Consider the following 17062-nt stretch of genomic DNA (forward strand, 5'->3'; position numbering starts at 1 on the left):
AGATGCAGTTGGAACCCTATGAGTTTTCTTTTCAAGGGAAGCTTTGGCTGTGTAATGGTTTTCTAGTTGAGCTGGATCTTTGCTTGAATGAGCCCGGTGTCAAGTCAAGTCAAGTCAAGTTTATTTATATAGCGCATTTCATACAAAGAGGTCATTTAATGTGCTTTACATAAACAAAACCAAACGGTAATAGTAGCAAATAAAAGCATAGATATGTGGACATGTATCAGGGGGGTTCACCAGGCCTTCTCTGAAAGATGACCATTGTTGAGTTAATAACTTTTAAGTCGCAGGTTTGAAAGGATTTTTTTTTTTACATTTGAAAAAGATCAACACATGCTCTCATACATTACACACACCAGGCAGTGAAACATGAAGAAAGGTTGTCAGAGGACCCCCCCAACACCCACACACACATTCCGTCAGGGCGTTCCATCACACTCACAGTCTTTGTCTTCCTTTTGATCCGCTGCTTGGTCTGCTTCTGTTCAACCATTTAAGCCTGTTTCACACTCAACTCGGGCAGCATCACCTCCAGCCCCGCCTATGTCTTCCTTCCCGCCCGCCCTCTGTTACTATCATGTGGTCTTGTTTGATGTTTTGCCTTTATGTTCATGTGTTTCCATTTCTTTTGTCCTCTTTTTGTTTTTGTCCTTCTTTTTGTCTTCTACTTGCTGTTCAGCAGAAGAGGAGGAGGAGGAGGAGGAGGATGAGGATATGGGGGGAGATAAAGGTTTGAAAGGGTGTTAGATCCCTAAGCCACATATGGCGCCATAATGCGTCTGCACGGCTTGCATGGCTGCTGGAGAGACTTGTTTATGTTTTGTGGCCCAGTTGGTGCAGTCGTTGATGGCCTGCTAAGCCCTGATGCCTGGGGCCACTGATGGAGTTGGAACACTGGGCTGTCAGGGCCAAAAAGGGAGAAAAGAGAAAATCCAACGCCCCAATAATAAGTAGCTGTCTGCAAGACTGTACTGCCATTCCTGAAGTGTATTGACATAGGCCTATTATTTGATTTTGGCATACATTCAAACGCATGTGTTACAGAAATGGTAAAAGAGCTTTCTTGAGCATCTGGTTGTGCAGACTTGCAGAGAGAGTAATTATTATGGTACACATGGTAGATTGTGTTTCCAAAGAGCTCCACCTCAAGGTTCCGAAGGCCCGAGGTTGAAGCAAGACCTTTTCCCCAATCCATTTCCTCACCCTCACACTTGAGCCGTGCTGAGAACTCAACACAAGGGAAAAATAAATTGTGTAGATTTATTCATATAAATAGATGTGAAATTACTTGATTTATTTTTTTTTCATTGTTACACTTACCAGTCAAATGTCTGAGAGCAAGCTTGTATACTTGAATAGTTTGTACATCTGAATAATTGAGCTGAACTTGGCATGGACAACCAGCCTTTCACTCAGAGGCTTTTAAAGCGTTGGGTCCAGATGGTTTAGCTGTGACAGACTAATAAAGTTTAAGAGGGTAGTCAATATTGACCACAGAAGCCAGATTTTACCAAATGAAGTTCTGTCTCTCTCTGTGAAGTGTTACCCCAGTGTGTTCAAACAACAGGGTTTGGCAATCTGTCTCCTAGTCCATTGAGTTTGAACCCCCAGGGATTGTCACTCAATTGGAGATGAAATGGGTTGCTTTTAAGCTCTTATGTAAGTGTCTGTTGTGTGGCCAATGCCTGTGTAAACAACAGTTTAAAACCTCATGTTGAGGAGGCGTGCTCAGCCTTTTGACTGGTAGCATAGATTGTAACCAAACCAAGGAATTCACACCCATGGGATGCGATTGGGGAAATGTTGAAATAGGATTCAGACCACCGCCTTCCCCCTAACTGTGGTAGACCCATCAGTCGTCAGTGGTGTCCCCGTCAGTAGTCATCCCTGACTAATGTGTGTGTCCACACCCTCTGGCCCAATGTGCTGCAACATCAACTCCATAATTCATGGATTATGATTACATCCATATATTGAACACCATGGATGTGAAGATTCTGCAAATAGGCATTAGCTTCAGTGTGACCAGTCAGATGCCACCGATAACCAGGGACCATGGCCAGTTAGATATTCATGGGTTTGGGCCTTGCTGGTGGTAGTGGACTATCTGATCTGCTCTATCTGCCCAAGTTGTGTCAAAGACAACTCAAGAGTCACTTCACACGTCTCAAAGGCGCAGAGTCAACTCTTTGGTTTGGTCAAAGGCCTGTTGTAGTGTGCTTTGATCTCCTCCAGTCGTCTACGGTGACTTTGCTTTTTGTTGCTTTGATGTGACAAGACTTGATGGTTGATAAAAGTGCCCTTCTAGTCCAGTTTCTCCAAGCTGAGACTGAAGTGCACCTGCACCATGCAGTGCTGATGAGAGTGGCGATGCTTGTGGGGCTGCTCAATTACGGACAAATTCATGATCACGATTATTTTGGTCATTTAACACGATTACCCAGTGATTTTGGAAACATCCCTCTGGTGTTAATAATAATAATAATAATAATAATAATAATAATAAAAATGGCAGTTGAAAATAAAATGAGAATTTGATTAATTGCACAGCCCTAGATGGGGGATGTTTGGGGGTGGGGATGGCATCGTGGCATGGTGGGGTGTGGCTTTCCTTCGATTTGTCTCACCAACACTCTGATCTCCCAACAGACTCTGCCCCTCGGAAAGGCCTGGAAAATGGAGGTCCTGTGACCTTGTTGGGGTGAGCTATCACTGCCTCTATTCAAATTTGAGTGTGCAATGTTTTTCACTGTGATTGTCTACTAAGTAGGTAGAAAAATACATAGATTGCTCAGTGTAAAGTATTTCGATTTATTTAGATAGCACAATTGAGTACTGATACAGTTAAGAACAAAATTATTCATACCCACTGCACGTGGCAGTGTCATTTTCAGTCAGAACAAACATATTGGTCAAGAGAAAATCAGCATTACATCAATATTTGCCAGGGGTAGGAATTATTTTGTTCTTAACTGTATATACTTTTAGGTAACACATTTAAGTTTGGATAGAATCAAGTGTCGCAGTTATCAGACTTCAGAGAATCATATCAAACGGTTGTGTTTGATAAAATGTTTAAGCACAATGCTGAAGGTCAACAGGTGTCCCTGGCTAAATTGTTTCTTTTGAAAAGGGATTGCTTCCTCTCGAGAATTACAATACAATTAAAAATAAACACAGTCATATGTCTCTTGTAAACTCAATTCAATATGATTTCAAAAACCACAAAGAGCGATTGAAACAGAGGGATAAATTGCAATCTGAAAGTGATAACCTCTAGCTGTGACGCCTCGCCATAAATCTGGAGCATAAGTGTGTGTCCGTGTGTCCATCTGCAGACAGAGCCAGAGCACGCTGACCGCTGCGGGCTCGGCCAAGTCCCTGCTGAAGGCCGAGAGTGCTGGAGAGGGGGCCAAGAAGAATTTCAGGTCCCCCGAGGCTGCCAAGCTGACGGAGGCGGACAAAGCCAACACCGGCCGGGTGCGGGAGTAACTCGTTACTTTACAAGTCGTCGGTTAGCGGTTTGGACAGTGCTAGAACAAGGGTTACTCTGGAACATCCTAAGTGCCTTGTGCTCGTCATGAAAAACAAGCGAGTGTGGCTAACACTGTTGTCTTTAGAGGAAGTATTATGTTGACTTTGTTTGAGCCTTCTTGTGACGCATCGTGTCTCTGCGTGTCTCTCTCTCTCTTTTTCTCTCTCTCTTACAGGTGAAGCTTGCCGTTTTCTGGGAGTACATGAAGGCCATCGGAGTGTGCCTATCGCTGACCAGCGTCTTCCTCTTCTTCGTGCACCACCTGGCCTCTCTGGGCTCCAACTACTGGCTCAGCCTCTGGACGGATGACCCCGTCATCAACGGCACGCAGCCCAATCGCAACATGCGTCTGGGGGTGTACGGAGCACTGGGCCTCTCCCAGGGTCAGTCCTGCTTCATCTCACTGGCGGACATACTGTAGATTGTGATGCAGTCCACTCATTGGCCAGTATTGGCAGGCTCAGGCACACAGTAGGTCTAGCAGCAAGTCATAGGTCTATGTGGGAGAAGCTCAATGTTTAGGTCATCTGAGTTTCAACATCATTCAATCATAACAAGTTTTTGTTGCATTTCCACAAGTTTTGAACCATCAACGACATCAACGGTGGGTGTTGTGTACATAACTAAACCGTAGAATGTCTCACCCATGCCGATTCTCAGAAAAAAATGTTTTATTTAAGTATTTTATGGTTGCCAGTTTGAACCCCGACCAGTAGGAACGGCTGAAGTGCCCTTGAGCAAGGCACCTAACCCCTCACTGCTCCCTGAGCGCCGCTGTAGCAGGCAGCTCACTGCGTCAGGATTGGTGTGTTCTTTACCTCACTGTGTGTTCACTGTGTGCTGAGTGTGTTTCACTAGTTCATGGATTGGGATAAATGCAGAGACCAAATTTCCCTCACGGGATCAAAAGAGTATATATACTTATACTTACTTATACTTGCTGTTTTAAACTGATGTATTTTTGGTCAAAATGCCCGAACATTTCAACATCAAGAGCGTGAACCAATACACAACCGGGCCCCTGTTGGTGGAAAAGGTCAAAATTTCAAACCTCGGTGGTCGAATGTATGCTCCATCCATACCATCACACATATATTTATGCAAACAGACTCTCTTACATAACAGTGTAGTGCAACTGCAGAGTGTTAGGGCCTGCTGACAACGTGTTCAAACTCGCTGTTGTGGAAGAATGTTTTTAGATACTGCTAGAGACTGACTTGGGTCTGTGAGCCTTGGTGGTTCCAAGGAGCAAACCTAAAACCACACTGCAACCAGGTAATTAAGATAAGCGTCTGTCAAACCCGAGACGTAGATAACGCTGTAGGGCTGCACGACAACGGTGAGCAGTGGTTCAGGCTCGGGGCCTATCATTGACTTTGGTTAAACCATAAACTGTGGTGCGTTGGAGCGACTGTTTTTCTGCGGAGCAGCAAGCCTGGTTGGGCCCTCATTGTCAACATTAATTCTGTTGTTGTCAGGGATGGATTACTGCACGGGCCTACCGGGCCCAGGCCCAGGGGCCCCAAGGGGTCAGGGGGCCCTGAAGCCCAAGCTTTTTCATGGAATCCTTGCCTCAATATCAACAAATCAGGATGTAGGCTATGAATCTGATTGAATTTAGTATTGGCCATCCCCAAAATGCACCAGAATACAGGAAATCACATCAAACCAATTAAAACATTTCTGGGGGATGTTGTGCAACAAAGTTAAGCTAACCTCAACCTTTGAGACGACAAGGGAAAGAGTGAGTTGCCTTATGTAGGTATCTGGCTTCATACCTTCCTTAACACCGTCTCTGTTCCCTCCTCTGTCGTTTCTCTCCACCTTCATTTCCCCCCAGGTGTGGCAGTGTTCCTCTACTCTGTGTCCGTGTCCATTGGAGGTGTGCTAGCGTCGCGCTACCTTCACGAGACCATGCTCTACAACGTGCTGCGCTCCCCCATGTCCTTCTTCGAGCGCACGCCCAGCGGGAACCTGGTCAACCGCTTTGCCAAGGAGACGGACACCATCGACTCGGTCATCCCCAGCATCATCAAGATGTTCCTGGGCTCCATGTTCAACGTGCTCAGCTCCTGCGCCATCATTCTCTTCGCCACGCCGTTCGTGGCCATCATCATCCCACCCCTGGGTCTCCTCTACTTCTTTGTTCAGGTTGGGCAGCATCCACACGTTTCCTTTGTGCATTTGTGCAATTTGCTGCAGATTTGTAACGTTTTATTTGTAATGATGTAATGCTTTTGAGTTTTATTAAATGAGTTTAATGTAATGTAAAGAATAACACCGGTACACAGAATCCCAGGGTGAGTGCACATATCAGTAAATGATTTAAACCCAATACAAGAGGTCACAATGTTGATACAGTATTGTTAAGAAATAGTAGCACAATTCAGTTGTACTTGGTTGCATTGGGACAGTTTTCATTTTGGGACAGCTTAATCTTCCAATAAATTCTTCTGCGATTTTTTTGATGTGAGATTAAATATCACAGACTTGGATATAGACCTCCTGTTGTATGAGGTGAGATAGTAGAGACCACACCAAGCATCCCTCATTTGACTCCACAGCGTTTCTATGTGGCCTCCTCGCGGCAGCTGAAGCGCTTGGAGTCGGTGAGCCGCTCACCCGTCTACACGCACTTTAACGAGACGCTGCTGGGCACCAGCGTCATCCGGGCCTTCGGCGAACAGCAGCGCTTCATCCGCGAGAGTGACAGCCGTGTGGACCACAACCAGAAGGCCTACTACCCCGGCATTGTGGCCAATCGGTACGCTTGTCCTAGCATTCTTATCTCTGTTAGCATGGCATGAACACACAAACGATAACAATTACCACCGGTTTTCATCGAGCTGGCAATGTTCAGTATATACACACAGTAAACCCTGCTTCTCCAGTTAACCCCCAACTACTTTGACGGCTAATACACAACGCCATCTAATGATCATTTTCACCTCTAGAGAACTTCACCTTGAAAAACTAAAATAGTCAAAAGGCTAATATCTGGAATGTCCATTGAAAGTTTAGTTTAAATGGCCTCAAGACAGTCTGGACGTAGGAGACACATTCATAAGGAATCATAAGGAGAAATAGGAAGTCAAAGTAGCCATTGTCATGACTAGAAAATATACATTTGCCAAAGAATGATAACAACACAGCATCAAACAGCTTGAGAAGTACATTGCAAATGTATTTAACAATGTCTTTGTAAGCCTATTAAAGTAGCCAGTTCTTTTAGAGGAAATGACTGAAGCAGCTTCCTCTGGTATGTCTGGTGAGGTAGGGCAGGGCATGCTTTGTTTATGAGTTAAGCAAACAGTTATTCCAGAGGACCTAAGGAGTGTATTTCCCTTGCATAAGGTCCATCTCCCGTTGTCTGCCGACGGTGCAGAAAGGTCCAGGCTCCAGTGTTTAATTACCCCGGTGTTGTCTCCCGCCTCCACACTGCTCTTAGTGGTGTTGCAATGGCTATTCTTGGGTCCGTTTTTATCTCATCAGTATGTGTTGTGCTTCCTGCGGTAGGTGGCTGGCCGTCAGACTGGAGTTCGTGGGGAACTGCATTGTGGTGTTCGCCGCACTCTTCGCCGTGATGGCCAGAAATAGCCTGAGTCCTGGGCTCATGGGTCTGGCCATCTCCTATGCCCTGCAGGTCAGTTTGGGTGTTTTGATCCACTTTACCGGTCAAACATTTGGGGTGACGAAGACATGTCCAGGGCTTAAAGCGTTAAGGCACTATGCCTGAATTCAGGTGTGGGCTGGGGAGGTTAAGGTTGGAAAATATACAGTATGCCTATTCATGGGTTTCATCAGGTCCCTTTCCACAGGTGTATTAATCAAGCACCATGCAGTCTGCATTGAGGTGCTTAAGGTGCTACACCTGTGGAAAGGGACCTGATGAAACCCATGAATAGGCCTATGACTCTTTTAAGTCCAGCATGTCGTAGTGTTCCATGAAAAACAAAATGAAATATATATATATATATATATAATAAAGCAATGGAAATATAGCAAAATGAATAAGAAATATAGTCATCGATATGGTTAGAAAGAATCCTGCCTTTCAAAATGTCACACTATATGTCACACTATAGCTGGTGAGAGGAAGGAAAGATCATGTTGGCTAGATCTCACTCTTTGTCTCCTGTATTCTTTCTTCATCTGTTTAGCTCATCCATGCTCTGGTCTCATTGCTTCATATTCTTTTCTCTCTCTCTCTCTCTCTCTCTCTCTCTCTCTCTCTCTCTCTCTCTCTCTCTCTCTCTCTCTCTCTCAGGTCACCGCTTCTCTGAACTGGCTGGTGCGGATGTCCTCGGAGTTGGAGACCAACATTGTGGCGGTGGAGAAGGTGAAGGAGTATGGAGACACAGAGAAGGAGGTCAGTTGGTCGGTCAGTCTGAGATGGCTGCAGTTGAATTGTCCTTCTTAGTATCACTGATAATATATATCTGTAGTCTGAGCTTTGACAACACAGTTTCCCTCTCTAAATGATCATGACCATTAACTGAGAGGAAAAGGAGGGCAAATGTGATGAGCCGTGTCTGTGTGTGTGTGTATGTGTGTGTGTACAGAGCAGATGGGAGTACTATAAAGAGAGACTGTGTTTAGAGGAGACACTATGTAGACAGATAGGCGGGGAAAAGGGGTGGATGGGCAGGAGAAAAAGTTGAGAGAAAGGATGGAGGAGGTGCGGGGGAAAGAAAGGATGGAGGAGGTGCGGTGGGGGGGGAAGAGAGCGGGATGTCCCACTGTTCCAGTGAAGTCAGCAAGCTGTGATTAGCCTAAATTCCCCTCTGCGGTGGCGTGCGCCTCTCCAGCTACAGGGCCATCCATCTCCCGCACACAGCCTTTCACACTCCCGCTGCCACCGCAGCCTGGATTCCACAAGCTCCGCGTGTCCTGCACAAGCCTGGACTCCAACTCCACCTCTGTATCCAGGCCGGGATGCAGCTCCCGGGCTCTGGCATGTGGCTCCGCACGCTAGCTGGTCCCTTCGCCTGATTGGACCTGGCGTCCAGCCCCCCTGCATCAGAAGGGCTACCCTAAACAGAGGCACGAGGCACGTCACGCTGTCTCTCGGCGGCTGCCAATCTGAGGGGCTCAGCCTAAAGCTGTCCTGCTCCTTAACCTTTATGCAAAAGAGCAAACCCTCCTATTCCCCCAGAGTAGATCTGTAGAGGATGCGAGCTGGAATACAGTAGTACGGTTTTGGGACACAGGGATGACACTCAAGTGTGAGGTCTCTCCTCCGTGTCAACTCTACTGCTGTCCAGCTATATTTCCACTGCATCTTTCTGTCCACAAACTGTCTTTTCGCACTGTGTAGAAGGTGCGCTGAACAAATACTCTACAAGTTACAGTTAGTGTTGTAGTTGACGTGAGGTGAGGTGAGTACATGTAATGTCAGGACATGGTTCAAGTTAGTTTATGGTAAAGGTGTGTTGACAGCAGGGCTTGTCCGTCATGTGTAGACAGGCACCCTTGTTAACCACTCTCAAATTCTGCACAGCCTGCGGATGAATGATTTATAAAAGCATAGTATAAACATAACATACATTTGGATCATAAATCGTAATTACACAAACATTCATGTTCTCTTGTGTACATGAGATTTGCATGGGACGATGAGGAGCTGAACGCTTTGGCTGGGCCCAGTTGAGAAAGAGAAGCGGCGTGGGTGGTAGGCTGAAGTGTGAAGGCGTTGCGCAAAATTCCACTTTGTTGTGTCAGTCACTGTTTTTAAAGACCGCCAGTAAATGTTCTTTAATTTCTCTGAGGTTTTGTTATGGCTAGAAGTACAGTCAGACATGGACACTTGAGCGTAGCGCAAAGGCGCTCAAATGCACTCATGGATAACCACCGTCTTGTGTTTGTGTGTGTGTGTGTTTTATTTTTTTATTTTGTAAGTGAAGATCTGTCTGTGCTAAAGTTCCCCTTGGCAAAAACTAGAGAGAATAAGCTAAACTTATCTCACTGACTTTCAGAAAGTAAGTTAAAAAACACAACAAGGATAAAATAGGGTTGCAGTTGGTAAACAGTCATGGTGGCACAAATTGAAAACAGACCCAGAGGGCACATGGGTCGGTCGGAGACCAGTGAATGGTTGGTTAGAGAAACCACCCACTGTTGTGGGATCAGAAGGAATGATGATGGTGGATTAACCACGCATTGCGGAGTCTGAAAATGTCTAAAAATACAGGGAACAGACTTGCCGTGCAAGCTCCAGTTAGCTTGCTAACTGATGGATTTTGGTGTTTTCCCCCCCTTCATTTTCACTGTGTTCTTGACCCAGACCATTAAGCTGTAGTGGGTGTGAATGACCGGTGTGCTTATCCCCTCCTCACATGACTGTGTGCTCCCCTCCACAGGCGTCCTGGAGGCTGGAGAGTTCTAAGCTGCCCTCTGGCTGGCCCACGGTCGGACACATCGAGATCTGCGACTTCGGCCTGCGCTACAGAGAGGACCTGGAGCTGGCCATCCGAAACATCTCCGTCACCATCGAGGGCGGAGAGAAGGTGTGTGTGTGTGTGTGTGAGAGTATGCGTGTTGGAGAGAGAGAGCGTGTGTGTGAAAGAGAGAGAGAGAGAGAGAGAGAGAGAGAGAGTATGCGTGTTGGAGAGAGTGAGAGTGTGTGTGTGTGTGTGTGAGAGAGAAGACTCGGCTGTGGCTGTTTGCATGTTTGTCTGATCTCTGATTTGTGTGTGGACCAGGTGGGCATAGTTGGGCGCACGGGAGCAGGCAAGTCCTCGCTCACCCTGGGCCTCTTCCGCATCATTGAGTCGGCACAGGGGGAGATCCAGATCGACGGGGTCAACATCTCCCAGCTGGGCCTACACGACCTCCGCTCCCGCATCACCATCATCCCACAGGTACTGCCCCTGTCCCTCCCATCGCTTTTTTTAAAGAAGATTATTTCTCTTGTTGATAGAACATAGAGAGACTGACAGGAAATGACTGAGAGAGAGACAGAGTCAGACTTGAATCCAGGTCCCCATGGGCACTTGGACCCGTATATGGTACGGGTGCTGTAAATCGTCAATCCGGTTTATTGGCCAAGTATACTTGCCTATACAAAGAATTTGTTCTCTGCCCTTTACCCATCTGGGGTTAGTGTACAACACACACACACACACAGTGTACACCCATTCAAACACACATATACACACACACACACACACACACACACACACACCCTCAGTGCAGTGAGCACACTAGGAGCACACATACATAGTGGGCAGCCTTCATACTGACTCCCGGGGAGCAGTTGGGGGTTAGGTGCCTTGCTCAAGGGCACCTCATCCGTGGATGTGGATGTGGGAGAGCGCTGTTCAATCACTCAGTAGCCAGCCCCCACTGTACTGCCCTGCATCTCAATGGGGGTTTGGGACATTGGGGGATCGGAGTTCTGCAAAGCTTTTTCCTAATGTAGCTCATTTGACCTCCCCCCACCCACAATTTCTCCTACCAGTCAGGGATCGAACTGGCCACCCTTCGGTCACAAGTTGGATTCCCTAACCAGTAGGCCACGGAAGTAGCCAGTCACATTTACATGTATTAATTTAGCAGACTCTTCAATCCAAGTCGAACTACATATGTCCATTACATGACAAGGGCCACTCTCCCCAGAGCAACTCGGCTTGCTCGGCACAACAGTGGAAGCTGGAAACCCATTACTTCTCAGGCTACTGCATGCCACCCAGCTCCTTAGCCACTACGCTACCACCGCCCCAGTTGCACCACAGCGCCCCCTGTCTCTCCCATCTCTTACCTCCCGCCTCTGCTCCTCACTCTTCCTCTCCTTCTCACTCTTCCTCTGCTTCTCACTCTTCCTCTGCTTCTCACTCTTCCTCTGCTTCTCACTCTTCCTCTCCTTCTCACTCTTCCTCTGCTTCTCACTCTTCCTCTGCTTCTCACTCTTCCTCTCCTCCTCACTCTTCCTCTCTTCCTCACTCCCTATGTAGCTCTTTCACTTGTGAAATCCCCAGCGATGGCATGTAATTAAAACAACAATGGAGTAAGTAGAATGACAGACTGACTTTGCCAGATCAACATCATCAATTCATCATCATCATTAGCAGCATCATCATCATTAACATCATCAACAACTCATCATCATCATCAACATACCCCAATGTTAAATTGATCAAATAATGAAGCACCAAAACATAGCAGCTTTCAAGTGAGAATCAGGCCTCCCTCTCAGGCTCATTCATGCTCAGCATTAAATTCAGATACAGAGCCGCCTTTGTTTTTGTCCATCTTCTGCACAGTTTTTGAAAGTTTGCGGACGAAACTGAGCAACGCTTGAAACGGGCAGATCTGTGTTTGTACTAAAATGGGAACCAGCTCTGTAGCACTGTAAATGCTGTGAGAGAGTGCATACTTGTGTGTGCTCAGGAGCACCAGGGTACTCCCATACAGAAGTGCACAGACCGGCATGCACGTACACATCGACGTCCTCTTACACACAAAAAAAAAATGCCGACTGCACGTCTGCAGGTTTGTCCGTGGGCCGGTAAAAAATTCAGTAAAGTGTCATGTATCGCCTCCTGCCAGCATGTTGATCTATAGCCCCTGTGTGCACAAACTTCTATTGTGGGGAGGGAACTCGAGAATAAAGTGCAGAGGCATAAAGTAGGTCATACATGTGGTGTTGAGGGCTTAAACCAAGTATGCCAAAACAGCCATTTCCCTCCAAATAAGAGATTTCATGTTTCCTTCAGAAAACAGCCAAGATAGGGGATTTTAGGGAGTTGTCGGAAAATTATTACAGGATTTTGTTGAGCCACAAACCATCATATAACGGTAAACTGTATAATTTCATAATATATCACTAATACTATGATAAATGTGGTTTCTGGAAATCAACATATCATTTTACAGGACTTGAGTTATGGAACAAAATAGAGATTTATATGCATGTATGATTCCCACAGATGTGCATGCATGTTTATTCAAAAGGGAAAATGCATAATTTGGGGGATTGACTTCCCGCTCATCCGGTGTGTGCAGTGACAAAACCGCACCACCTCCACGTCTCCACAGTCATCCAGTCCACTCACCAGGCCAAAAGTCCCACTCCAACATTGCCCTCAGTTGCACCCTCGCACAACAACGTCAACAACGTCAACATCGCACTGAGGTTGCTTTTAGGGAAAGTCTCACACCACCCTAACCCAAACCCTAACCCAGAACAATACTTGCTACTTCAGTCACACTTAAGATTTGATTCTATCTAAAGATACCCTAAAGATCTTTGGATCAGTAAGTGGCACGTATAAAGAGGTATCGACTCAGATTGATTTGGCCAAGGAATTTGTTTCTGGACATTGGTGTTTCCTTAGTTTTACAGTCTTATACACACCCCTTCAAATAATTGAATACAAAATGCATTAATAGTAAAGCTTAACTCTAATCCCAGTTTCCTATTTTAACCGGACAACACGTGTAGAATTTCTGGCTAGCATAGATTTTAAAAAAACTTCTCTAAAATATCATTGTAGTTAAGCTTGTAATAGTTCAACATTGATTTCCCATATCTTCTACTAGCATACCATGTTCTGGCCGTTAAATAGCCTTAGGTGCTGATATGGCTTTAAACAAGCAAACAAACAAACTACACATATGAATTAGCATGCGTGGAACAATATTTAGCTATGAAATAAGTGCATTGAACTCATGATACAACATAGTTCATAGATATTCTCAGAATATCTATGAACATGATGATTTTAGATCAAGTTTTTAGATCAAGTTCATGATCCAGTGTCTAGGTGCATTATTTTACTGACTCTTTGAAAGTTCTAGAAACGTTGAACCGTACAGTGACCTGCAGGTTCTGTCTGTGTCTCGCAGGACCCAGTGCTGTTCTCGGGCACTCTCCGTATGAACCTGGACCCGTTTGATGGCTACTCTGACGAGGAGGTGTGGAGAGCTCTGGAGCTCGCCCACCTGAAGAACTTCGTCTCTGGTCTGCCGGACAAACTCAACCACGAATGCTCTGAAGGTGGAGAAAACCTCAGGTAACCTAAATACTCTTTTCTGATTGGCTGGAAGGTGTCCAGATATTTGTATATAACGGGACTCCTCTGAAGTAGATCAGGTTAAAGGGTTTGAAAGGGAAATGTTGAATGGTCACAAATCCTAGAAAAAGGACACTAGATTGATGAAAACCTGTCCGTCGATAGAGACCACTACAGTGAATGCGTGGTCTGCTAAACTAATGAATGAACAAAGCATGAATCATCTCCCGTAAAAAAACAAAACCTGAACCAAAAACCTGAACCTGAACTTAACTCTAGCGGGAATAAGTGCTGGGAAAGGACGGAATGGCTTCCTGAGTCATCTTTTCCGTAGGGGGCCCGTGTGCTTATCCAGATGACTAATCAGTTGGCTAACCCATACTCTTTTCATTTCCTGTTTTCTTCTTTGTGCTCAAAAATGTGATCTCGAAAGTGGCCGTGAATGTTTCAGTGACAAAAAAAAGTGGCCAAAAAAAAATCTTTAAAGAAACTGGAACCTAAACAGCAGTTCTGTCAATGAGTGGTACCCATACTCCTCAAATACACTGCTACCACCACTGCTTTCTGTGCCTCCTTTATCCTTTGATCGCCTGTCTGGTTTGGATCTAGCCACCAGATGAAAGAGGACATTAAACATCTGCCTGGGTCTTCTTCTCATCACCTCTCTGCTGTCCTTCCTCAGTTTGGGCCAGCGACAGCTGGTCTGCCTGGCTCGCGCTCTCCTCCGCAAGACCAAGATCCTGGTCCTGGACGAGGCCACAGCAGCCGTGGACTTGGAGACGGACAACCTGATCCAGTCCACCATCCGCACCCAGTTTGAGGACTGCACTGTCCTGACCATTGCCCACAGGCTCAACACCATCATGGACTACACCAGGTAGCTGCCAGCACACCACTTTAGGAATTCGACATAATACACATTTCAGAGCATTGAATGCAATGCGTCATTGTTCTAGTGTTTTTGGTATTTTTGACGCAAATGTTTTCACGATCCAGCTGTTTTTATTGGCGTAAAGATTTTTTTACATGCTAATAAATAAATAGTCCAAGTGCAGAATTTCACGTTTTACAAATGTGTGGCTGTCAGATGCAGATGACAAGCCTTGTAGAAGTGAACTGGCAAGGAGATAAAAAAAAAGTGTGATATACTGTATTACACACCACAAGTGTGCCACCCTGTTTATAGCAAAGCCCTCCTGTCCTTGTGTCCCTCCAGGGTTCTGGTTCTGGACAAAGGCCAGGTGGCAGAGTTCGGGTCACCATCCAGTCTCATCGCCCAGAAAGGGATCTTTTACAAGATGGCCAAAGACTCTGGCCTGGTGTGAAAGTGACTTGAGGAGGAGCAGAAGATGCTGAGCTGGCCAGTTCTCCTTCTCTCCCCTCCCCCTCTCCCTTCCTCCCTTCCCAGACCAAGCCTGTAGGCAGGGTGTGTGGGGACTTGGTGTGCAATCCCAGTCCCACTTCATTCCACAAGCTCATAAAATAGTGTCTGCTCTCCCTCCCAACTGCACCTCTGCTCATTGTCTTTGTATTCTACCCATCATTGCTTTCTTTTCCTCCATTTTTTTTTACACCACCTCTTTCCCCTTTCATTACATCATCTCTTTTTTTTCTGTCTTCATGTCCACTCTACAACAGCTGCTTTTTTAGAAACCAGGAGTTTCGCTTTGGAGACGCACCGCTTCGGAGAATCACCGAATGTGTGGTTTTCTGCACAGGCACCTCTGTGTCTGGAGTTGTAGTGCTATTTCTTATTCTCTTCTTTTTAACTCCAGATCAAGATGCCTGGTCATACAAGAATATGATTGTGGACCATGTCTATCAGCTGCGGCTGCCATTTGCAAGCTTCCTGTCTTGGGAATGCCGTCAGTTGATGACGAGGTGCTTGGACGGCCCTGGGATTTCTCCCCAGTGCAATATTCTGCCTTAATACTGGCAGACCAAACAGAGAGACACACACACACACACACACACACACACACACACACACACATATAAACACATGCACACACAGATCCAACCAAAACAGGAGTATGTCAACTCCCTGCCAGGCTGTCTGATGTATCCACAGTGCTGGAGGAGTCCCAACCACCATGATTGGGTCTTGAGTGGGTCCAGACTACCCAGAGGAGAGGAGAGGAGAGCAGACTACAGCCACCTGCTTTAATAAAGTGGTGACTTGTTTCAAGTGATGAATGTACACTCCTCAGTTACCAATTGCAATCGTTTCTCAGCTTGGCATACAAATGTTTTTTTGTTTGTTTGATTTCTGTGGTAAATATTCCAAATAATGTCACTGGTGCAATCTACTGTAGCCCAAACGCCTCTGAAAGCGCAGCACAGAGGTACAAGTTTGTGTGTGTTCTTTTTCAAAAGGTGAAAACGCTTCAAGTCAGAGACTATTGGTCTGTTTGATATTTGCTCGTGAGTTTCGAGGCATTGGAAACCCACGGAGTGCATAGTACGCTCTGTTTCCGCACGTCGTTGGTCAGTTGCTCATTTGTACTGGCGTTCTTCTGCGTCGTTGTTATACTCATATCAGATGAACGTACTTTTAGGCTCCAGGGTGGTATCTTAAGCTAACACAAAACGCTGGAGCTCAGAAGAGCATCTTTTTGTTTATTTGTAGCCTTTTGATATGTATTTTACAAGATGGAGTCAAGCTGTCAACACTCGGCTTGAGTTACTGTGGCAGAACTTTGGAAAAACACATACAAACATGCTGTTACATATTTATATTATTTGTATTTGTGCTTATTATGATTAATATTATTTCATATTGTATACATGCACTAGTTTTAAGTGTGCTTAATTTCATAACAGGAATCAAATGTATAAAGAAGAAAAAAATAAACTTTTTCTTAATATCTGTTGCCTCTTGAAATTGCATGTGTACCAGTTGCATGCACCTCTCATTGTAACATTTTACATGACTTATATTATATGCTTCCTGTACTGAATAATCAATGCAAGCTACAGTAATCAGAGAATTGCACTTGTGATGATACACACTGAACACCCATTTATATGAAGTGCAAAGTCATAATATCTACCGGTAGTTAAAGATAATTTAGTGAATATTGGCGAATACCAAGAGCCCGATTCGATGTGCAGACATCAGTGGGTCAGATCAATGTTCCCACACACCACACAACCACTTTAGTTTATACAAGAGACACTTTGCTCTTTGCATGAGTTTGCAATTTGCAAACCCTTCATTTAACCCTTTAACTGGCACACCATGATAAAAGTGATGAAAAAATTATTAACCTCTACCAAATGGTTGAAGTGCCTGTTAATGGTAAAAGTCAGTAATCTGACTTTGACATGAGATTATTGTTTTTTACTGAAAGAAAACAGTTTTCCCCCAAAAAAGTGGTATTATCTTGTAGCCCTGGTCCCAGAGTTTAAGATAGATCATGTTAACAAGAAATAGACTCATTCCTGTACCTGCAGACCACTTAAGTAAATTTACCATTGAAATGAATGGGATTCTATGGATTTAGGTGAA

The 17062-nt window shown here is 45.3% G+C and overlaps 1 protein-coding gene across 2 annotated transcripts in view; it reads left to right on the plus strand.

The window, feature by feature from the left end:
• The window catches only part of abcc1 (ATP-binding cassette, sub-family C (CFTR/MRP), member 1), a 34348-nt gene extending 17930 nt beyond the window's left edge, over positions 1-16418 (plus strand). For both annotated transcript variants that reach the window (XM_048246226.1, XM_048246227.1), the window contains exons 20-31: positions 2653-2704; positions 3342-3483; positions 3714-3921; positions 5379-5689; positions 6103-6302; positions 7055-7181; positions 7806-7907; positions 9898-10044; positions 10240-10398; positions 13385-13551; positions 14234-14428; positions 14768-16418. In XM_048246226.1, the coding sequence (XP_048102183.1) occupies positions 2653-2704; positions 3342-3483; positions 3714-3921; positions 5379-5689; positions 6103-6302; positions 7055-7181; positions 7806-7907; positions 9898-10044; positions 10240-10398; positions 13385-13551; positions 14234-14428; positions 14768-14876 (1919 nt within the window). In that variant the 3' untranslated portion in view covers positions 14877-16418. The remainder of the gene's footprint in view (positions 1-2652; positions 2705-3341; positions 3484-3713; positions 3922-5378; positions 5690-6102; positions 6303-7054; positions 7182-7805; positions 7908-9897; positions 10045-10239; positions 10399-13384; positions 13552-14233; positions 14429-14767) is intronic.
• Positions 16419-17062: the final 644 nt, after the last annotated feature.

The sequence above is a fragment of the Alosa alosa genome, chromosome 6, assembly GCF_017589495.1.
Source record: "Alosa alosa isolate M-15738 ecotype Scorff River chromosome 6, AALO_Geno_1.1, whole genome shotgun sequence".
Lineage (NCBI taxonomy): Eukaryota > Metazoa > Chordata > Actinopteri > Clupeiformes > Clupeidae > Alosa > Alosa alosa.